This window comes from Chiloscyllium plagiosum, unplaced genomic scaffold (genome assembly GCF_037043375.1).
Source record: "Chiloscyllium plagiosum isolate Xiang-an unplaced genomic scaffold, Cpla_swu_hap1 HiC_scaffold_7, whole genome shotgun sequence".
In the NCBI taxonomy this organism is placed as follows: domain Eukaryota; kingdom Metazoa; phylum Chordata; class Chondrichthyes; order Orectolobiformes; family Hemiscylliidae; genus Chiloscyllium; species Chiloscyllium plagiosum.
Genome location: NW_028270145.1, coordinates 46,140,384 through 46,164,787, shown reverse-complemented (window position 1 = coordinate 46,164,787; position 24,404 = coordinate 46,140,384). Strand labels below are relative to the sequence as shown.

Below are 24,404 nucleotides of genomic sequence, written 5' to 3'. Positions count from 1 at the left end.
CAATCTGTGCCTGAGATCCTGCAGCCTACAAGGTGACAGAGCGGAAGCTGGACAGTGGTATAGGAAGAGGCGGCTAGTTTATTCGGTTGGTGCAGAAATGATGGGCCCGAATGTGCTGTAACTTTTCTGTAGTTTGATAGTTCATTTTGAGGGTTAGGGAATTAATGACATGTTAGCTTGGAAGTTAGCTTGGTGCCACCCCAGGGAGAGACTATGAATTCACTGTGGAAGGCTTGATATTGACATTGATAAGGAGTTTGGGCATAAAGCATATGAGGAAATCCCCAGGAATATAGTTAATCACAGTTGGCAACGCTAGATTCGCTTGTGGCTTTTCAAATGTGAGATTATTTTTCTCAGAAACTTCTTCACGATAATTGTCAGTCTTTGCACCACATTCTCAAGGTACTCCAACATTGAAAGTTTTGAAATTAAAACACAAGTAACTAATGTGAAAGGGTAAATGTCATATTGGAGAATATTGTCATCTGCAGATAGATATGCTTTCGTGCCTGAAGCAGGCGGATATGTACAGTATGGATTGTATAGTGTGGATAGTGTGGGCGACCTGGTCGCTCAGCTCTTGACTCTAGCCCAGGAGGTCAACAGCGCCCCCACACGTGCAGAGATTGCACAGTGACCGCTGGGGATTTAATTCGAGTCCCGGCAAAGAACGGATGGGAGTTGCTCACTGGTTTCTTGCAGATGTTGCGGTCAGGTTTCGAAATAAGATTCAAGTTAGGGAATAGAAGTCCTGCACACTTTTGTCTCGTAGTGCGACTCAAACTGAAACGAAAATGAGACGGGAAAGGTTTGTGGGGAGTTTTGACTGGGGTGATATTTGGATGAACTTGCTTCTGTGCTGTTTATTCAGGACGGGGACGCTGTACAATCTGGATTCGGAAAATCCTGTACTGGTGAAAGGACCTGCAGGGACATTGTTTGGTTATTCGGTACTGTTACACAGTTACAGAGACGAAAAGTGGTGAGTTTTGGTTTTGAAACAGTTCATATCGCATTTTTCTACTTCAATTTGCACGTGGCAAGCTTAAACAAGCATAACGCTATAAACTTCTTTAAAATAGCGCCAAGCGGCATTGGAAATTATCTAAGTAAAGTCAATAAGATTTTGATTAAAAAAAATTCCGTGTTTAACATGGGTGTAATGTCTTTCAGGTATATTCCAGACAGAAGTTTGAAACCACACTGATTTTTGCCAGTGTCTCCAGCAGACACTGTCCTAGCCGGTGTTCTGTTTTAATCTGGTTATAATTTATTCTTCCTTTTGCTACCACAGGTGTGTTGTTGGTGCTCCAAAAGCAAATACATCCTTCGGTGATACAGTAAGCCCTGGAATTATTTACAAATGCCGAATCGACCACAATGCTAATCAAACTTGCGAAGAACTACATTTAGGTTAGTTGCAATGACAGCATGGTTCAGTTATCTGTATGAACTGCAAAAATACAGGAAAACCCTGCAATCTCTACTGTATATGGTCAGAGGCTGGACATGATGAAGAAGAAGTTATCGCTCCTCAAAAGCCCCAGAATTCTGTAGCAATAAACCAATTGAATTTCTGGGTAACTTGGAGGTTTGTGGTGCAGTGATAGTGTCCTTACTTCCTGAGCCATGTCTCTGAACAGGTGGATTTGAAAATATCTACAACTAACCCCTGCCAAATCTGACCTGATCCATCTCAATCTCCCCACATTGATCCATCTCATCCACCCAATCCACCTGAACCATCTCAGCTTTTTTCCTCCAGCAATCCATGTCTGCTTAACTTCCTTCATTCGCAATAGCCTGTATCATATTCTCAACCCTCAATGATCCTTACACTAGACTGTCCAATCGTTTCTGTCCACAATCTAGTAAACCTTCTCTGAACTGCTTCCACTTATTTACATTTCCAGTCTTCCTTAACTAAAAAGACTAATACTGTACATGGTATCCAGATGCAATCTCATGATTGCTCCTTCATAACTAACGCGTAATCTTTGTGATCCATTCCTCTCACCAGAGATGAGAACACACTGTTACTTTCCAAGTTATGCTATACCTGCATAGTAACCTTTTTCAGTTCACACGCTAGAACCTGCAGATCACTTTGCACCTCCAAGCTGTGTAGTTTCTCACTGATCACAGCAGTATTGTGGAGAGCACCAGCTTGTTGTCTCTACCCCCACCCCCACCCCCACCCCCACTAAATTAATATTTATTTCCACAATTTGTGGTTTATGTTGGCTCTGACAGGGTACGTTACAGAGTAGCATGAATGAGCATTCTTTCCGAGATTCTGAATGATTTACCTAATTTGAATAGAACTTTTTTTTAAATTTACTGATTCCCTCCAATGACCCTGTAATATTGTGGCTACCTCTTTTAGCTAGGTAAAGGTGCACAATATTAAGTACTTTGTGTAGTGGAGGTTGAAGACCACAGTCTGGGAACCTAAAGTTGGTTTGAAGTGAGAAATTTGGATTTAATTTACATGTACTAAAAGAAAAGGTAACCGCGATAACTTGAGAGTGAACAAAATGTTTCTAATGATGATGGTTTCCACCTCAGGGTATTAAACTGTTGTGCAAATGGCAGATGTGCTCATCATACATTTTCCAAACCAGATAGATGCAATTGGCCTTTAGATTTAAAAATTTTAAACAGTGAACCAAATTTCCATTTTAACATCTGTTTTGGTGAATAACTGGATCTCTATAAACAAAGATACTGACTGAGTACTTGGACAAGTAGAATCTGGTCATGGAGAATCAGTATGGATTTATTAAAGATTGGACTCGTTGATCAATCCACTTTGAATTTCTGAAAAATGTTATTAGCAAAGTGGACAGGAGGAAAGTCCATGGATGTTATCATTATGGACACACTTGGTTTATTTTCACTTGAACATCAAAGGATGAGAGGTGACCTGATGGAAGCTTACAAAATTATGAGAAGCATGGATAAAATGGATAGACAAAGTCTTTTTTCCCAAGATAGAAATGTTAATTAATAGGGGACATAGGTTTAAAGGTAAAAGAAGGAAAGTTTAAAGGAGATGTGAGAGGTTAGTCATTTTGTTTTACACAGAGGTTAGTAAGTGCCTGGAATGCACTACCAGAGAAGGTGGTAGAAACAGATACAGCAGCAATGTATAATCAGGGAATAGAAGGATATGGACTGTGTAGAGACAAAAGCTTTTTAGTGTAGAAAGGAGTCATGTATTGGCCCAGGTTTAGTGGGCCGAGGAGTCTGTTCCTGTGCTGTGCTTCTTTTTGTTCTTCGGTACGCATTTTTGGAGCTGCACATATTCAAGCAGGGAGAGAGAATGTGATCACACTTTGGGATCTGTAGCCCACAGACAGACAACTTGGGGAGTCAGGAAGTGAGCTAATACCCTCCATACAAGGCATCGTCCAGGTAAACCTTTTGTGTACCCTTCACAAAGCCTCCACATCTTCTAACTCAGCCACATTAGGGGCATTTAAATAGTCCTTGGATAAGCATATGGATGATGATGGTATAGTGTAGGGTGATGGGCTTAGATTAGTTCACAAGTCGGTGCAACATCGAGGGCCGAAGGGCCTGTTCTGTGCTGTATTGTTCTATGTTCTATGTTCTGGTACTGTGGAGACCAGAACTGTCTACAATATTCCAAATGTGTCCTAATTAAAGTTCTGTAGTCATGCAACTTGCGATTTTTTAAATACTTTATGCTCTGACCAAGAAAGGCAAGTATGCTATATGCCTTCTTGACTACCTAATCCACCTGTGTTGCCACTCTGGGAAACTGTCAACCTGTACACCTTGATCCCGCTGCATGTTAATGCTTCTCAGGGTTCTGCCCCTTACTGTATACAGAACAACCTCGATTATCTGAATGAAACGAGTGGGGAGTGTTTTGTTCGGATAACTGGTCAGAGTCTGGATAACTGTGAGAAACATGAGAATGACGAGAACGAGGGTGGGTCCAATCAAGGACAGTAGTGGGAGACTGTGTATTGAGTCGGAAGAGATAAGTGAGGTCTTGAATGAGTACTTTTCTTCAGTATTTACAAACGAGAGGGACCGTATTGTTGAAGAGGAGAGTGTGAAATGGACTGGTAAGCTAGAGGAGATACTTGTTAGGAAGGAAGATGTGTTGGACATTTTGAATAACTTGAGGATAGACAAGTCCCCCGGGCCTGACGGGATATATCCTAGGATTATGTGGGAAGCAAGAGAGGAAATTGCAGAGCCGTTGGCAATGATCTTTTCGTCTTCACTGTCAACAAGGGTGGTACCAGGGGACTGGAGAGTGGTGAATGTTGTGCCCCTGTTCAAAAAAGGGAATAGGGATAACCCCGGGAATTACAGGCCAGTTAGTTTTACTTCGGTGGTAGGCAAAGTAATGGAAAGGGTACTGAGGGATAGGATTTATGAGTATCTGGAAAGACACTGCTTGATTAGGGACAGCCAGCACGGATTTGTGAAGGGTAGGTCTTGCCTTACAAGTCTTATTGAATTCTTTGAGGAGGTGACCAAGCATGTGGATGAGGGTAGAGCAGTGGATGTAGTATACATGGATTTTAGTAAGGCATTTGATAAGGTTCCCCATGGTAGGCTTATGCGGAAAGTCAGGAGGCATGGGATAGTGGGAAATTTGGCCAGTTGGATAGAAAACTGGCTAACCGGTCGAAGTCAGAGAGTGGTGGTAGATGGTAAATATTCAGCCTGGAGCCCAGTTACAAGTGGAGTTCCGCAGGGATCAGTTCTGGGTCCTCTGCTGTTTGTAATTTTTATTAATGACTTAGAAGAGGGAGTCGAAGGGTGGGTCAGTAAATTTGCAGATGATACGAAGATTGGTGGAGTTGTGGATAGTGAGGAGGGCTGTTGTTGGCTGCAAAGGGACTTAGATATGATGCAGAGCTGGGCTGAGGAGTGGCAGATGGAGTTCAACCCTGCCAAGTGTGAGGTTGTCCATTTTGGAAGGACAAATAAGAATGCGGAATACAGGGTTAATACGGTAGGGTTCTTAGTAAGGTGGAGGAACAGAGGGATCTTGGGGTCTATGTTCATAGATCTTTGAAAGTTGCCACTCAGGTGGATAGAGCTTGTAAGAAGGCCTATGGTGTATTAGCGTTCATTAGCAGAGGGATTGAATTCAAGAGTCGTGAAGTGATGTTACAGCTGTACAGGACTTTGGTTAGGCCACATTTGGAGTACTGTGTGCAGTTCTGGTCGCCTCACTTTAGGAAAGATGTGGAAGCTTTGGAGAGGGTGCAGAGAAGATTTACCAGGATGTTGCCTGGAATGGAGAATAGGTCGTACGAGGATAGGTTGAGCGTGCTAGGCCTTTTCTCATTGGAACGGAGAAGGATAAGGGGTGACTTGATAGAGGTGTATAAGATGATCAGGGAATAGATAGAGTAGACAGTCAGAAACTTTTTCCCCGGGTACAACAGAGTGTTACAAGGGGACATAAATTTAAGGTGAATGGTGGAAGGTATAGGGGAGATGTCAGGGGTAGGTTCTTTACCCCGAGAGTGGTGGGGCATGGAATGCGCTGCCTGTGGAGTGGCAGAGTGGCAGAGTCAGAATCATTGGTGACCTTTAAGCGGTAATTGGATAGGTACATGGATGGGTGCTTAAGCTAGGACAAATGTTCGGCACAACATCGTGGGCCGAAGGGCCTGTTCTGTGCTGTATCGTTCTATGTTCTATGTTCTATGAGTCGCCATGGCAATGGCAATAATAGGAGCAGGATTCCTGTGGTGACAGCAATAGCAGGAACAGGATCCCGTGGCGAACCTGTTCCTCCTCCTGTTGCCAGTCCAAGTTGCCTGCTCTCGCTGTGCTTTTGTTTAAATTTAATAAAATTTTTATGTGATCTTGAAATCTTGTTAGGATAATCCCACATTCAGATAATTGATGTTCAATTAACTGAGGATTGTTCTGTATTTCCTCCTACATTAGATCTTCCATAATGCATCACCTTGCATTTGTCTAGATTAATCTCCATCTGCCATTTCTCCACCCAAGCTCCATGGCTATCTACATCCTGCTGTATCTTCTGGCATTTCCTCCTCACAATCCACAGCTTCCCAATCTTCATCTCATCTTAACAACAGGGGGTCTCAGCAGTAATGGGCAGCACGGTGGCACAGTGGTTAGCACTGCTGCCTCGCAGCACCAGAGACCCGGGTTCAATTCCCGCCTCAGGCGACTCTGTGTGGAGTTTGCACATTCTCCCCGTGTCTGCGTGGGTTTCCTCCGGGTGCTCCGGTTTCCTCCCACAATCCAAAGATGTGCAGGTCAGTTGAATTGGCCACGCTAAATTGCCCGTAGTGTTAGGTGAAGGGGTAAATGTAAGAGAATAGGTCTGGGTGGGTTACGCTTAGGCGGGTCGGTGTGGACTTGTTGGGCCGAAGGGCCTGTTTCCACGCTGTAGGGAATCTAATCTAATCAGTGCTTCCTGTGGAACACCACTGGTTAAATATCTCCTGTCAGATAAACACCCTTCCACCACTACTGTTCATCCGCTGTGTCCACTTTATCAGCTCACTGTAGATCCCATATGATTTCATCTTTTGTATCAGCCTGCTATGAGGGACCTTGTCAAAGATGTTGCTAAACTCCAAATAGACAACATCCGTTGCCTTACCCTCATCAATCATCTTTGCTCCTTCCTCACAAAAACTCAACCAAATCTGTCACACATGACGTCCCTGCATAAAGCCATGCAGCCTATTGCTAATAAGAGCATATTTTTCCAAATGTGAGTAAATCCTGTCCCTAATTTAAATTTGGCCAATGCTGCGCAAAGTTGACTGATGCCTCATCCACCATCTTGAACATTCACTGCTTCCACCACTGATGGAAGTGATAGTGGTGTGCATTGTCTATCAGAGATACACATCAGTAACCCATTAAGGCTCCTTTGACAGCACCATCTAAACCCATGACCTCTACAGATTTGAAGAACAAGAGCAGGAGATGCATGTCAACACCACTGCCATCTTGTATTGGAACTACATTGGCATTCCTTCTCTATTGCTGAGTCAGAATCCTGGAACTGCTTTCTTCACAGTACTATGGGCGTGCACCGGAGGGAGTGCCAGTAGTTCAAGAAGGCAATACACCACTGCCTTCACATGGATAATCAACACAGGCCACACCAGTAATCCCCACATTCTCTGAAAGAATTTATTAGAAAAAAAAGTATGAGTGGGCAAAATTATTCCAGTTGCAACTTGATGTCAAGAAATGTGAAAATTCCATTTGGATTCAAGAAAGACAATTCTGGAGTAAATAGCTGTGATGAAGTGAGGAATTTATAAATTGTAATTCCTAAGTATAGCATACTAATCTTTGTGTGCAGACATTTTATTTTCAGTGACCTATGTGTTAAAATTTGTATTACAAAATTGGGGATGGTAAAACTTAAACTAAAATAGTATTTTTAAACTAGTTTAATATTAGGAACCTTAGAATAGAAAGGGAAGTCCCTCCTAAGGTCTGAGAAAAAGGTTTTCTATTCTATGCTGGAAATTAAAAATGCCCAATTTATTAGAGAACACCTTGAATAAAAAAAAACAATTCATTGAAGACTTGCTTGCCTTAAGAGCTTGCATATGATTGTTAGTTATATCTTATAGTGTGATAAAGGCTTGGATCCAAAATGCATTGCCATTGCAGATTCAATCTGCACCGGCCATTCTACTTTTGCAGTAAAGGGGCTAGTTTCACATATGCAGAAAGAGTGAGTTAGTTCCATATGTCTTTTATTTTATAGTTTCAGGAGGTAACAAGTTTATTTAATCAGAGTATTTACCATCATGACCTATTCCAAGGTACTTCACAGGAGCAGTTTAAAACAAAATACAACATCGAGCCTTTTAAAGGGATAACAAGTCAGTTGGCCAAAGACTTGAAGAAATGGTTGGATTTAAGAAGCATCTTTAAGGAGGAAAACAAGGTGTAGTAAGAATTCCTGAACTTAGGGCCTAAACAACCGACTGACTAGAAACTGATGGTGAAAAGAATAATTAAAATTGGGTCCGCTCAGTGTCGGGATTGGATGAATGCAAATGCTTCAGAAGGTGACAGGATTATTGAGGAATAGAAAGAGAGAAGATGAGATAAAAACAAGTACTGCAGATGCTGGAAACCAGATTCTAGATTAGAGTGGACTGCTGTGCTTTTCCAGCACCACTCTAATCTAGAGGGACCCAATGCCCCAGGTGTGGTCACACCAATGCCTCCTAGATGCTCAGGTTTATAATATATGATCAATAGTTGATCAGACAGGCTAATAGATGAGGAGTGGTTGATGGAGTTTAATTTAGATAAATGTAAGGCTTTGCATTTTGGTAAGGCAAATCAGGGCATGGTTCTGGGGAGTGTTGCTGAGCAAAGAGACCTTGAAATGCAGATTCACAGTTCCTTGAAAGCGAAGCCATGGGTAAACAGGGTAGTGAAGTAGGGGATTGGTACACTTGCCTTTATTGGTCTGTGCATTGAGTATAGGAGTTGGGATGTCATGTTCTGGCTGTTCGCCAAAGTGGCCATTGGTGAAGACACCTTGAGAATACAGGGCTCAGTTCTGGTCTTCCTGCTAAAGGAACAGTGAAACTTGAAAGGGTGCAATAAAGATTTGCAAGGATGTTGCCAGGGTTGGAGGGTATGAGATATAAGGAGAGGCTAAATAGACTGGGGCTATTTTCTCTGGAGTGTTGGAGATTGAGGGGTGACCTTATGGAGGTTTATAAAATCATCAAGGGTGAATAGCCAAGGTCTTTTTTCCCAGGGTATGTGCGTCCAAAACTAGAGGGCACAGGTTTAACATGAGAGGAGAAGGATTTTGTAAGGGATCTATGGGGCAACTTTTTCATGCAGAGGATGGTGAGGATGAGGCCATGGAAGAGTTTGTAAATATGGTTGAGAATTTTAAAATCAAGATATTGCTTGAACAGATGTTAAGTTCAGTCAGTGAGCACATGGGTACTAGGCGAAAGAGATTTGGCGCTAGTTTAAAAAAGAAGTGTGTTAGCAATGTTCTGATGCCTTTAAGTTTATGGAGGATAAAATGAGGGAGACTAGTCAGAAATCAATTGTAATAATTGAGTCTAAGGCAATGTAGATATGAAGCAGATGAGCTGAGACAGCATGAAAGACAATGTTATGAAGGTGGAAATGGATGTTCTTGATGTTGAAGTCTCACATGGCTGGAAGCATATCGTGGGGTCATATGTAACATCAAGATCAGAACAGACTAGCTTTATCTTACTCTATTACCATGGAGTGGGATAGAGATGGTACCTCGGAAACAAAGATTGGAGCAGCGACTGAATATTCGGTAAGCAGACTGATCTGGTAACATTGGAAGAGTTCACAGAGGTGGTAATGATAATTTAGATAATCATTGGCTATTGTTAGTACAGAGCTGCATTTCAGATTTAATTTTCACACACAACGGAAAGATGGATGAAGAGGCTGAATGTCCAGTTGCTAAATGTGTGATGATACAAAATTAGTTATGAAAATAAGTTGTGCAGAGGATAAAAGCAGTCTGCAATCACTCCTTTGTGCGTAAAAATTAAATCTGAGAAATAACAGCAACGGTTGGCTCTACCCTATTACCACCGGTCTGAATGCTCCACTCTTAACAAGTCAGACTGCCTGATACTTTCATACTTTATTATTGCATTAAATTGTGGACCGGGTAAAAGCAGTGTGACAAGTGACAGGTTATAAGTACTTATAAGTGTCTGGAGTGCACTAGAGGAAAATGTGAACTTGTCCACTTCGGCAGGGGGAATAGAAATGCAGTGCATTACTTCAAAGGAGCAAGATTGCAGAACTCTGAAGGATTTTGATGTCCTGGTACATGAATCACCAAAACATTAGTATGCTGGTACAGGAAGTGATTAACAAGGCAAATGGATTGTCATTTATTCCAAGGGATCAAGGAACAAGACTAGGCCACTCAGCCCTTTGACTCGACTCTTCCTTTCAATAACGTTTATAAGTATAAGGTATGTATGCGCAGAATTAAGCCATTCGGCCCATTAAGTTTGCTCCACCATTAATTGTGGATGGACCATGTTTACTCTATCCAGGCCTCTCACTATTCTGTAAGTTTCAGTGAGAAACCCCCTACCCCATCCTTCTAAACTCCATTGGGTACAGACCCAGAACCCTAAACTGCTGCTCATATGACAAGTCTTTCATCACCAGCATCATTCTTGTAAACTCCTTCTGGATCCCCACCAAGACCTGCACATTCTTCTTTTGATACTGGGCCTAAAATCATTCTCAATATTCTAAATGTGGTCTGACCAGAGCCTTATACTGCCTCAACTGCATGTCTGTGCTCTTGTATTCTACCACTTATGAAATGAATGCTAAAGTTGCATTTGCCTTCCTAACTGCCAATTGAATTTCCATGTTATCCTTAAAATGATGTGTTGCTGGAAAAGCGCAGCAGGTCAGCAACACATTTTCAGCTCTGATCTCCAGCATCTGAAGACCTCACTTTCTCCTTAAGATGATCCCAAACTAAGACTCGTAAGTCTCTTTGTGCTCCAAATTTCCAAAGCCTTTCCCCATTTAGAATAGAGTTGAAGCCACTTCTTCTTACCAAAGTGCATAAGCTTACACTTTACCACAATAAGTTCCATCTACCACTTCTTTGCGCACTCTCCCAGCCTGTCCAAATCACTCTGCAGTCTCCCCACTTCCTGAACACTACCTGTCCTTCCACCTATCTTTATGTCATCTGCAAACGTAGCAACAATACCCTCAGTTCTTTCATCCAATTTATTAATGTATAATATGAATAATTGTGGTCCCAACACTGACCCTTGTCAACTTGTTATGGGCTACCATTCTGAAAAAGATTCCTCTATCCCTACTTTCTGCCTTCTGCCAGTTAGCCAATCCTCTATCCATGCCAAAACCTTGCTCTTAGCTTATTTCACAGCCACTTGTGGAGCACCTTGTCAAAAGCCTTCCAGGAAGCCAAATAGATCATGTTTAATAGCTCTACTTTGTCTAACCTGCTTGTTACCTCCTCAAAGAATTCTAATAGATATGTTAGGAGTGTCCTTGCCTTGACGAAGCCATGCTAGCTCAGCCTTATTTTACCATGTCTTCCAAGTACACCATAATCTCCTCCTTAATAATTGACTCCACAATCTTAGCACTGACCAAGTCATGCTAACTGCCCTATAGTATCCTGTCTTTTGTCTGCCTCCCTTCTTATACAGGAGTGATACATTAGCCATTTTCCAGTCCTCTGGGACCCTCCCTCCCTCCACTGATTTCTGAAAAATCACCACTAATGTCTATACAATCTCCTTAGCTATGATCTCTCCATATCTATCTTTCAGCTTATCCAGCACCTTCTCCTTAATGATGGCCAACACAGTCACCTCTGCCCTTTGTGTCTCTTGAAGTTCTGTTATGCTACTAGTGTCTACTATTGTGAAGACTGATATAAAGTACCTATTCAGCTCGTCTGCCATTTCCTTATTCCCTATTGCAACTTCTCCAGCCTCATTTTCCAGTGGACCAATGTCTACTCTTGTCTCTTTCTTACCATCTGTATATCTGAAAAAAATCGACAGCAATCATTTTTACTACAAACTAGCTTACCCTCATACCTCAACTTTACCCCTTATATTGCTTTTTTCTACTTGTCATGTGCTGGTTTTTAAAGGCTTTCCACTAACCTTACTATATGCTTTTTCTTTTCTTAAGAAGTAGTCTTCTCCATTCCATTGTGGGTTCCTCAACCATTCCTTGTATTTCCTCAGGAGTTGTCTCAGTAGTTCTGTTGTATCACCAAATGAAGCAAACATTTTGCCTATCATCTCTAAAAATCTTTGCAGGCCAGAAACTGATTTCTAAGTAGGAAACCTGTAGCGATTTTTCTTTTGTGTATCTGCCATTAATCCATCGCTGTTGAAGATGTATTCCAAGAAGTGAAGGGATTCCTTGGAGAATTCATACTTTGGCCTTTAGTTATTTTGAAATTGCATTTTGAAATCCTCTCATCAAGCTGCTCCAGCATTTTGTTGGTGGTTAAGGGATGATTTGATCAAGTCTTCAAATTATTAACAGGAAAAGACAGGGTAGCTAAAGGAAAACTGTTTCCAATGGGTGAGGATTTTAGAACAAGGGGATATAGTCTGAGAAGTAGGGCCAGACCATTCAGGGATTCCTTTGTCAGCCATGGTTGTCTTGTCCTCCTGTAATATGTTGCTTCATCCTTGGGATGAATTTCTGCTGTGCTTCCCAAATTCCCTGCAGAAACTCCTGCCATTGCTGCATGATGGATTGAAAGGACAGACAGATGAACAGAGGGAACAGGGTTCCTGCTGGGCCCCCCTTCCAATTGATTCTGGCCAGTTCCTCCCTCATGTCTTTGTAGTTCTCTTTGCTCAATTGTAATATGATTACATCTGATTTCAGCTCCTCCCTCTCAAACTGCAGGGTGAATTTTATCATATTATGGCCACTGTCCCGAAGGGTTCCTTCACCGTAAGCTCCCTAATCAAGTCTGTCTCATAACACATCATCAACTGCTGAATTGCCTGTTCTTTAGTGATCTGTTCCACAAGTTTCCCCATCTTGTGGACATTCCACAAATTCCTTTCCTTGAGGTCTTCTATGAACCTGATTTTCCCAGTCAATCTGCACATTGAAGTCTCCCATCATTATTATAATAGTACATTTCTACATGCCTTTCCTAATTCCTGATTTGACATTCTTCCCCACATCCTGACCCCTGTTAGGGGGACATGTATAAGGGTCTTTTAATCTTTGTAATTTCTCAACTCTATCCACACAGATCCTATGCCTTCTGACCCTATATTGCTTCTTACTGTTGATTTAATTTCATTCTTACTAACAAGGCAACTGCTCCCTCTTCTCATTTTCTTGTCCTTTCGATAGGACAGGTATTCTTGGGTGTTTAGTTCCCAGCCTTGAATCCCTTGCAATCATGTCTCTGTTGTACCCACAATATTGTACCTGCCAAAATCAATCTGTACTAAAGCTCATTTACCTTGTTTCATCTACTGCGTGCATTTAGGTACAACACCCTCAATCCTGTGCTGATTGCCCCCCAATTCTCATGGTTGTCTCCCTTATCTGTTGTGCCTGAAGTCAGATTCCTGAGTCTTCCCATACTCTCTGTCCTATTACTTGTCCTGCTAACTTTAATAACCTCTGCTGAGCCGTATCTACTACCTTAAACATGTTTTAAAGATTCTGTTTTCACTGCCTTTTGAAGAAGGGAATTTCAAAGACAAATGGGATCAGAAGTAGCAGATGGAGTTTAGTTTAGATAAATGTGAGGTGCTATGTTTTGGAAAGGCAAATCAGGGCAGGCCTTATGCACTTAATGGTAAAGTCCTGGGGAGTGTTGCTGAACAAAGACTTTGGAGTGCAGGTTCATAGTTCCTTGAAAGTGTAGTCTCAGGTACACAGGGTAGTGAAGAAGGCATTTGGTATGCTTGTCAGTGCATTGAGTATAGGAGTTGGGAGATCATGTTGTGACTTACAGGACTTTGGTAAGGCCACTATTGGAATACTGCATGCAATTCTGGTCTCCCTGCAACAGGAAAGATATTGTGTAACTTGAGAGGGTTCAGAAAATATTCACAAGAATGCTGCTATGGTTTGAGCTATAGGGAGAGGCTGAATAGATTGGGGCTATTTTCCTTGGAGCCTCGGAAGTTGGGGGTGACCTTTTAAAGGTTTATAAAATTATGAGGGGCATGAATAGAGTGAGTAGCCAAGGTCTTTTCCCTGGGGTGGGGGAATACAAACTAGAGGGTATAGATTTAATGTGAGAGGGGAAAGATTTAAAAGCGACCTAAAGGGCAACATTGTCACACAGAGGGTGGTGCATGTATGGAATGAGCAGCCAGGGGAAGTGGTGGAAGCTGATACAATGACATTGAAAAAAACATCTGAATGGCTATATGAATAGGAAGGATTTAGAGGGATATGGGCTAGGTGCTGGCAAATGGGACCAGATTTATTTAGGATATCTTGTTGGGATAGCTGAATTGAACCAAAGGGTCTGTTTCTGTGCTGCACATCTTTATGACGCTATGACTCATAATATTTCCTCATCACTGACTGAAATGGGTGGCCTCTTATTTTTAAACAATGACCCCCTAGTTTTAGACTCTTCCAGAAGAGAAAACATCCTTCAACATTCATCCAGTGATGACCCCTCAGCATTTTTGTGTTTCGAATAAATCCTCCCTGACGTTTCTGCTCATCCCAGAGTCTGTTATTTGGAGTCATGAGAAAAGCTTTAACCTTTTTTAAGAAAGGATGTAAGTACATGAGAAACAGTTCCGAGTTGTGTGAAGGTAGTTATCTTATGTGGAAAGGTTGGATAAGTTGAGCTTATATCCATTTGAGTTTAGAAAGATGAGATGTGGTCTTATTGAAACATATAAGATCCTGAGGGAAGTTGATGACCTGGTGGATGCTGACTGAATGTTTCCTGTTGTGAGACAGAACTAGGAGAGCCAGTTTGAAAATAGGATGTCACCCATTTAAGGTTAAGGGGCAATGAGAAATGTTTTTCTGAGGTTTGAGTTTTTGGAACTTACTTCCAGAAAGTCTAGAAAGTGACAAGTGAGTTTGTTATATATTTTTTGTGATTGAGATAGTCAGATTCTTGATTAATGATGGGAGTCCAAAGCTGTTTGGAATGAAGTGCAGGGACAGAACATATGGATCCTGGTGATACTCCTGGCTTAAGCCCCCAGCCCGACAGCAGACCCAAGGCCCACTTTAAACCCAAGTTGTGGGTTATTGGGCTTTGGGATGTTTGGGCCTGTCAAGAATAGGGTGGAATTTGGAGTTGTAGCCTCAGTCCGATCATTCATGATCTAATTGAATGGCAGAACAAGCTTAAGGGGATGAAAGTCCTGGTACTACTGGGGTTTAAGCGTTCTTGGGATTACCACACTAGGTATAACATTGTGAAAGCAGGAAGAAGAGCCATTTCAAAATGTGCTGTGACATTGATGAGAAAGACAGAAAGAAAACTTTGAAGAATGGAGGGGTGGAGGTGGGAAGAATTGAAACCCAACTGGAGAAGTTTAAACACGGAATCTTGGGAAAGATGACAGCTGAATTTGGAAGGCAACAATGTATTGGTGAGAGAGAGATTGACAGGCAACATGAATTCAAAATTGAATAGCAAAATAGCTCATTGGTATCAGGGAAAGAATTATACAAAGTGTTTAACTATTTTTCTATCTTTTAATTTAATTCTCCATTCATATTGAAGGGTTATGCAGGTGGGACTAGTGTAGTTTGAGATTATGGTTGGCATGGACTGGTTGGACTGTTTCCGTGTTGTCTGGCTCTAAATGCCTAAATTATCTTAACTTTGAATTGTTTTAAATTGAATATCGGGATTTATATTGAATTACACATAGTAAATAATCTGTGGTGGGATGCAGTACAGCACAGAATGAATTGTAATTAATTTCTCCTCGGCAAAGTCATCGAAAATGAGGTCAGACATAGACGTGCATTAACTAACACTTTGATTCAACAACATCCATGGTAACAATCAATCCCACCAGAAGGTTAAGCATTGAGAAGTGAATGCATAATTTGAATATATACAGTAGTAATTAATCTAAATCCTTACAGACAATCGGTAACTTGAGTATTAGTTGGATTTTGATTAATTTTATTTCCAATGATGTGCAATTACACTTTGCTTCACAAGGTTAATTTTACATGTTGTACTCCATGTTTCACTGGTATCCAGCATTTTGAATATTTGTGTAATCTTCCAGGATATGAACATATGCATGAATGTATTCTTCTCAGAGATTATCCATTGTAGCATGGGTTGTATCTACTTTCCTCTGGGATTCTGAATTCACAATTTTATAAATTCTATTAATGTTTTTCATTTTAGTTTAACCATTTACATGTATGTTGTTTATCTATAATATAATACTGTTACTTTGGCCGATGTTATTAACTTATAGTTTTTAATGTGCTTTGCAATGTACTTATAGTTTATTAAATCTTCAGTCTAGCTAAAACTTCCAAATTTAATGTTAGTCATTCTTTACAACTTTGTTTTTATCTCTTATCGTCCCTTCTAATTTGAATGACCAATGCATGGTTTTGTACACATTTTAACTTAAGCTGATATTGTTACTAGTTCTTTCTCCCAGTACAGTCTGTCTCTCCTCTTAAAATCTACAAGCATCATCACCTATTTCCTCGAAGAAACACTATCCTTGATGCAAGTAATATTGCAACTACTATTCCATTTCTAAAGCCCCTCCACTTGATTCTCCTCCTTCAAAGTCTTTAAATCTGGTGTAAGCTCCCGAGTTCATGCCTATATTTCCAGGAACTCCATGGTTGAATTCTACCAATCAGGTTTCAATTCCTGAGACACAAACTTTCATAAGTTTGTCAACCCCATTGTGAAGATGTGACTGCTTTTCTCCTTCTGCCCTCTGCACTGAACTCCTCAATTGAATAAATGAAACCAGAGCTAGTATAGAAAACCAATGTGTGGTTTAAAAGTAGAATTGCAGTTCTACATGTCTCTATAACACAGTTCTCTTTCAGATTTTGACTCCACAACACAATCAAGGTACATGAACTGAGAGCTTAAAAAAAGCATTTCCTGTTTAATGGAGAGGTTATGTGTGAAGGAACCAACTTCAAGACATTCTGTTAAGAGCTGCTGCATTTAAGTTTTTAATGTAACATTATTTTGACACACAACATATGGCTAGCATACTACTTTAATGTGGTTAATCATGATTTGAGATTAGGTGAGGTAACTTAGCTGCTGTATTTATTATGGAGTATTTTTTGTTTGGTTTTTTTTGCTATCATTTCCTATCTGAAGTGACAAGTTCTGAAAAGAAAAGCACAAGTTACGTTAGATAATCAAACTGCATCAACTAATAAAGGAGCTAATGAGACAGCAACTCCTGGAAAGCGAATGCAAGTTGTCATTTATCTCAAGAGGGTTGGAATATAAAAGCACCGTTGTGCTACTGAGACTTTATAAAGCTTTGGTTAGGCCCCATTTGGAGTATTGTGTCCAGTTTTGGTCCCCACACCTCAGGAAGGACATACTGGCATTGGAGCGTGTCCAGCGGAGATTCACACGGATGATCCCTGGAATGGTAGGTCTAACATACGAGGAATGGCTGAGGATCCTGGGATTGTATTCATTGGAGTTTAGAAGATTAAGGGGAGATCTAATAGGAACTTACAAGATAATACTTGGCTTGGAAAGGGTGGACGCTAGGAAATTGTTTCTGTTAGGCGAGGAGACTAGGACCTGTGGACACAGCCTTAGAATTAGAGGGGGTATATTCAGAACAGAAATGCAGAGATATTTCTTCAGCCAGAGAGTGGTGGGCCTGTGGAATTCATTGCCGCAGAGTGCAGTGGAGGCCGGGACGCTAAATGTCTTCAAGGCAGAGATTGATAAATTCTTGATGTCACAAGGAATTAAGGGCTACGGGGAGAATGCGGGTAAGTGGAGTTGAAATGCCCATCAGCCATGATTGAATGGCGGAGTGGACTCGATGGGCCAAATGGCCTTACTTCCACTCCTATGTCTTACAGTCTTATGGTCTTAAATCAAAACGTAATGTCGAATAAATCTCAAATAGAGCCCTTGAGGGTTTGTGAAAAGGAGTTTGAAATGATATTGAAACTTGTTACAAACTATACTAATCATTTAGATGAAGGGACCAAGTCTAAGATGGCTGATAAAATCATAGAATCATTCAACACAGAAGAGGCTCTTCAGTCCATCGAGTCAGCACTGACAAAAAGCTACTCTGAATCTACACTCATCCCACTTATCAGCACTTGGCCCATAGCCTTGAATGTTATTGAACATAGAACATAGAACAATACAGCACAGAACAGGCCCTTCGGCCCACGATGTTGTGCCGAACATTTGTCCTAGCTTAAGCACCCATCCATGTACCTATCCAATTGCCACTTAAAGTTCGCCAATGATTCTGACTCTGCCACTCCACAGGCAGCGCATTCCATGCCCCCACCATTCTCTGGGTAAAGAACCTACCCCTGACATCCCCCCATACCTTCCACCCTTCACCTTAAATTTATGTCCCCTTGTAACACTCTGTTGTACCCGGGGAAAAAGTTTCTGATTGTCTACTCTATCTATTCCCCTGATCATCTTATACACCTCTATCAAGTCACCCCTCATCCTTCTCCGTTCCAATGAGAAGAGGCCTAGCACGCTCAACCTATCCTCGTACAACCTATTCTCCATTCCAGGCAACATCCTGGTAAATCTTCTCTGCACCCTCTCCAAAGCTTCCACATCTTTCCTAAAGTGAGGCGACCAGAACTGCACACAGTACTCCAAATGTGGCCTAACCAAAGTCCTGTATAGCTGTAACATCACTTCACGACTCTTGAATTCAATCCCTCTGCTAATGAACGTTGTGTTCATCCAATTCTTAAAGGTTGTAAGGAGACCTGCTTCAGCCTCCATCCCAGGCAGTGTATCCCAGATTCCCTCTGGGTGAAAAGACATCTTTTTCCTCAATTCTCCTCTGAATCTTCTGCCTTTCACCTTCAAGTTATGCCTCCTTGTTATAAATGCTTAACTAAGGGGAAACAACTGCTTTCTGTCCACTGTGTCCATGCAATTCATAATCTTATACACCTTAATGAGATTCCCTCTCAGCCTTCTCTGCTTTAAAGAAAATACCCTGAGCCTATCCAGCCTCATTCATAGCTAACCTTCTGCATCTCAGGCAACATCCTGGTGAATCTCCTCTGCACCCCCTCCAATGCAATTGCATCCTTCCTATAATGTGCTGATCACAACTGCACACGGTATTCTAGCTATGGCCCCAACATAACTTCTCTGTTCTCTATGCCATGACTGGTGAAGGCAAATGTCCCATGTGCCTTCTTAACTACACTAATAATCTGACCTGCTGCCTTTAGGGATCTGTGAGCCTGTACTCTGTTCCTCTCAGCTTCCTAGTGTCCTGCTGTTCATTGAGTGATGATATGAACTTGTAGGAATGTATATTATGACGGACACAGTTGCAATGAAGTATAGGTGAATTGTTTGATCCCAGTCTACCATTTTCATCAGGCAAGGAGTTCGACCCTGGTTCAATGATGAATGCAGGAGAGCATGCCAGGTGTAGCATATGTAAAATGGAAGTGTTAACTTGGTGAAGCTATAACATTGGACAAGTTGTAGGACAAATAGCGAAAGCAGTGCACTATAGACAGGCTAAGTGACCCCACCACCACCCCGAATCAGGTCTGTCTACAGCCTTGGCATATTCATTTGTTAATAATGGTTGGCTTTTTTATTCATTTACTTGTGGGACATGGCCATCATTGGGACTGACTGGCTAGCATTTATTGCCTTCCCTATTTGCCCTTGAGAAGATGATGGTGAGCTGTCTTCTTGAACTGCTGCAGTCCACCTGCTGTGGGTTGACCTACAATGGAAAATTTCATATTCTTGACCCAGCATCAGTAAAGGAACAATGATATATTTCCAAGTCAGGAGTGGCTTGGAAGCAACTTGCAGGTAATGGTGTTCCCATGTATTTGCTGCCCTTGTCTATCTGATGGAAATGAATCTGAGGGTCCTGAGTGAATTTATGTATTGCATCTTGTAGACAGTACACATTGCTGTTACTGAGCATCAGTGGTGGAGGGAGTGGATGCTTGTGGATGTAGTGCCAATAAAGTGGGCTTCTTTGTCCTGGATAGTGTAAAGCTTCTTGAGTGTTGTTGGAGCATCACTAGACCAGGCAAGTGGGGAATATTTCATCTGGCAGTCCTGACTTGTGCCTGTAGATGGTGGACAGGTTTTGGAGATTCATGAGGTGAGTTATTCGCTGCAGTATTCCTAGCCTCTGACCTGCTGTCTTATAGCCACCGTATTTAAATGGCAAGTACCATCCCCAAGTATGTTGACAGTGGGGGATTCCATGATGGTATCATTCATTTAATGTCAAGGGCAGTGGTTAGATTGTTTGATATTTCTGTGGTGTGAATATTACTTGTTAGCCCAAAGCCTGGAGATTGCCCAGATTTTACTTAGATTTAGATTTAGATTACTGACAGTGTGGAAACAGGCCCTTCGGCCCAACAAGTCCACACCAACCCTCCGAAGTGCAACCCACCCAGATCCATTCCCCTACACTTACCCCTTCACCTAACACTATGGGCAATTTAGCATGGCCAATTCACCTGACCTGCACAGAATAGAGCAAAAAAAAGTGAAGTATTTATATCCAAATTAGCCAGATGATCATTCATCTTGGCCTTCTGCAGAGGTCCCCAGCATCACAGATACCAATCTTTGAGCAAATCAGTTCGCCCACATGATGTCAAAACATGGTTGAAAACACTGGATCCTGCAGAAGCTGTGGGTCTTCACAATATTGCGGACAATAGAACTGAAAACACATGTTCTAGAACTAGCTACGCCTCTAGTTAAGCAGTTCCAGGTGCTGTGACCACTAGTGTAGACAATGCAGAAAATTGCCCAGCTAAGTTCTACACAAAAAAGCAAGAAATCTCCAACTCAAACAGTTACCAATTGATCTCTTCTTAAACATGAGTAGAGGAATGGAAAGCATTGTCAACAGTGCTAGCAAGCAACACTTGCAAAGCAATTATGTGCTCACTCACGCACTGTATGGCTTCTGCTAGGATCACTTGGTTTCTGACCTCTTTTCAACCTTGTTCCAAATATAAATTAATTGACAAAATGTAAAGTGAGGTGAGAGTGATCACCCTTGACATTGAGATAGTGTTTGATTGACTGCGGCTTTAAGAAGTTTAGATCAGAGTGGTGCTGGAAAAGCACAGCAGGTCAGGCAGCATCTGAGGAGCAGGAAAATCGACGTTTCGAGCAAAAGCCCTTCATCAGGATTAGAGGCAGGGAGCCTCCAGGGTGGAGAGATAAATGGGGTGGGGGGTGCTGGGGAGAAGGTAGTAAAGAGTACATTAGGTGAATGAGGGTGGGGATGGAGTTGGTAGGTCAGAGAGGAGGGTGGGGGAAGGTAGTAGAGAGTACAATAGGTGAATGGGGGTGAGGATGGAGGTGGTAGGTCAGAGGGGAGGATGGAGCGGATAGATGGGAAGGGAGATCGGCAGGTAGGACAGATCATGAGGACCGTGCTGAGCTGGAAGGTTGGAGCTGGGATAAGGTGGGGCGAGGGAAAATGAGGAAACTGGTGAAGCAGTCCTCACTTTTGCCTATGACATTAAGAAGCCTGAGCAAAACTGGTATCAGTGGGACTTGAGGAAAGCCTCCTTCTAGTTGGACTCATGCCAGCAAAAGGAAAATAGTTGTTGCTGTAAGAGCTCTATCAGGTCAGAAGTGGAGGTGTTTGCTAATGACTGCACAATGTTCAGCACCATTTGCAATTCCTCCGATGGTGCAGCAGTCTATGCCCATATACATCAAGACCTTCACCATCCAAATGTCGGGCAATCCATCTCCTACATGTGAGAATCTAACCATTGCTTCTTAACATTTATTGGCATTAGTTATTGAATCTTCCACACTCATACCACTGATCAGAAACTGAAGTGGACTGGCCATATAAATGCTGTTGTGATTAATGCTGATCCGAGGCTTGGAATTCTGTGGCAATTAGTGTGCTTCCGGACTCCTGAAAGCCTAGCCACAAGCTACAATGCACAGTCAAGAGTGTGATGGAATACTTTCCACTTAACTGGATGGCTACAATTCCAACAACATTCGAGACACCATCCAGTATAAAGCATGTGATTGGCATCTCATCCACCACCTTGTATATTCTCACCCTTCACCACAGCAGCAACAGTGTATGCCATCTAAAAAAATCACCTAAGCAAGTCACTGAAATTTCTTTGACACCATCTTCTGAATTGGAACTTCTACCAACTAAATGGACAAGGGCAGTACATACCATTGGGATACCATCACATGCAAGTTCTACCTTAGTCATACACCATTCTGACTTGTTATATTGCTGTTCCTTCACTGTTGCTGGAGCAAATTCCTGGAAATCCCATCCTTACAGTACTGTGCATGTCCCTGCACACAGGATTACTGTGCATCAAGAAGATGGCACATCATTTTCTTCAGGGATGGGTAATAAGTGCTGGCCGAACCAATGATGCCCAACTCCCATGAACAAGTAAACAGAAAAACAAGAAACAGGCTTTCCACTGAGTGCACCCCTTCATGAGGAATTTCCTCCTTAGTGGCACTGTGGGTCAACCCACAGCATGTGGGTAGAACTTGCATGTGTGGAGTTTGCACATTCTCCCCGTGTCTGCGTGGGTTTCCTCCGGGTGCTCCGGTTTCCTCCCACAGTCCAAAGATGTGCAGGTCAGGTGAATTGGCCATGCTAAATTGCCCGTAGTGTTAGGTAAGGGGTAAATGTAGGGGTATGGGTGGGTTGCGCTTCGGCGGGCCGGTGTGGACTTGTTGGGCCGAAGGGCCTGTTTCCACACTGTAATGTAATCTAATCTAATCTAATGTGGACTGCAGTGGTTCAAAAAGGCAGCTCACTACCACCTTCTCAAGGGCAACGAGGGACAGGCAATAAATGCTGGCCAGCCAACTTCCCACATGTGAATTTTAAAAAAAGGAAAACAAAGGTCCTTTTCCAAGGAAGCTCCCACAGCAAAACACCAATCCCTCCCTCCCTTTCCCCTCTCAAATCTCCCAAAATTCTGGAAAATGCAGACAATTAGGCAGAACATACTTGAGAGTAGGTCATTGGTCCCTTGAGCATAACATTAAACAGGAAGAATTAATGCAGATGGGCATAGAACAAAGGTATGGCAATAATTGTGGATGATCTTAATTTTCATTAAGATCAGATAAATCACATTGTCAAAGGGAGCCAAGAAGGTAAGTTATATGGTGTCTTCAGGATAAATCTTAAACGAGTCCATCCTAGTGCCAATCAGGGAGCAGACTATTTAAACCTGGTAGTGTACGATGAAATGGGAATAATGAATAAGTTTATTGTGAAGGAACATCAAGGCAACTCATTTTAAAATCATGATTGAATTTCACATTCTATTTTCACTTGGACAAGGGTCTAAGACCGGTTTTGACAATTAAGTAAAGACAATTAACCGGAAGGCAGAATCTGCTAAGTTGAGCTGGGAAAATAAGCTAAAAACCACAATAGTGGAGAAGCAGATATCTCAGAACACTCTGTGAGAATTTATTCCATTTAAGAAAAATGTATATGTGGTGTTCTTGGATTTCCAAAAGTTATTTGATAAAATGCCAAATATCAAATGTTACCTCTCGAAGTATGAGCCCAAGGTGTCATGGCAAGTATATTAGTTTGAATAAAGGACTGATCAATTAATAGGAAGCAGAGAATAGGGATGAATGGGTCATGTTGGTATTAGTAAGTTACAACTGGGACCAGTACCCAGGTCTCAACTACTTTAAAATTTTATATCAATACCTTGAATGAAGGGACCAACTGTATAGTAGTTAAATTTATTAATAACATAAAGATAGGTAAGAAAGTCATTTTCAAGAGGGCATTTAGTCTACAGAGGGATTTAGATAGTGAGTGGGCAAATGTTTGGCATATGAATTATAATATTAGAAAATGTGAATTTGTTGATATCAGAAAAGCAGTTCATTAATTAACTGGAGAGAAACTGCAAAACTCTACAGTTGAGAATCTGTGTCCTGATATTTGAAGTTAGCACGCAGGAACTTCAACTAATTTAGAAGATAACTTGAATGTTGGCATTTATTTTACAAGTATTTTACAAAAAATAAATACTAATATTTTATACAAATAGGGCAGCACAGTAGTTCAGTGGTTAGCACTGCCACCTCACAATTGCAGGGACTTGGGTTCAGTTCCAGCCTTGGGTGACTGTCTGTCTGTCGAGTTTGCTTGTTTTCCTCATCTTTGTGAGGGTTTCCTCTGGGTGCTCTGGTTTTCTTCCACTGTCCAAAGATGTGCAGATTGGTTGGATTGGCCATGCTAAATTGCATCATAGTGTCCAGGTATGTGCAGGACAGGTGGGTGAGCCATGGGAAATGCAGGGTTACAGGGGACTGGGTTTGGATGGGATGCTCTTAGGAGGTTTGTTGTGGATTCAATGGGCCAAATGGTCTCCTTCCACATTGTAGCAATTCTATGGTTAGAACATAGAAATGAAGAGAAACTTCCAAAGTAAATATCCTTCCAACATTTCAGTAAACATGTTAATGGACATAAAAGTTCCTTCAAATATGAGACAGAATGAATAGACATTACAAGATTCTTCAAGATGCCTCCGTTATTTCTGAAGCTGAACTTGACAAGTTGACAACATTAATTATGTAACATTAT

The 24,404-nt window shown here is 41.7% G+C and overlaps 1 protein-coding gene across 2 annotated transcripts in view; it reads left to right on the top strand.

The window, feature by feature from the left end:
• The first annotated feature begins 789 nt into the window (after nucleotides 1-789).
• itga4 (integrin alpha 4) overlaps nucleotides 790-24,404 on the top strand; it is a 184,673-nt gene continuing 161,058 nt past the window's right edge. For both annotated transcript variants that reach the window (XR_015757649.1, XM_043693478.2), the window contains exons 1-2: nucleotides 790-985; nucleotides 1,298-1,416. Coding sequence is in view for 1 of the 2 variants with exons in the window: in XM_043693478.2 (XP_043549413.2) it covers nucleotides 798-985; nucleotides 1,298-1,416 (307 nt within the window). In the remaining variant the exon portion in view is untranslated. The remainder of the gene's footprint in view (nucleotides 986-1,297; nucleotides 1,417-24,404) is intronic.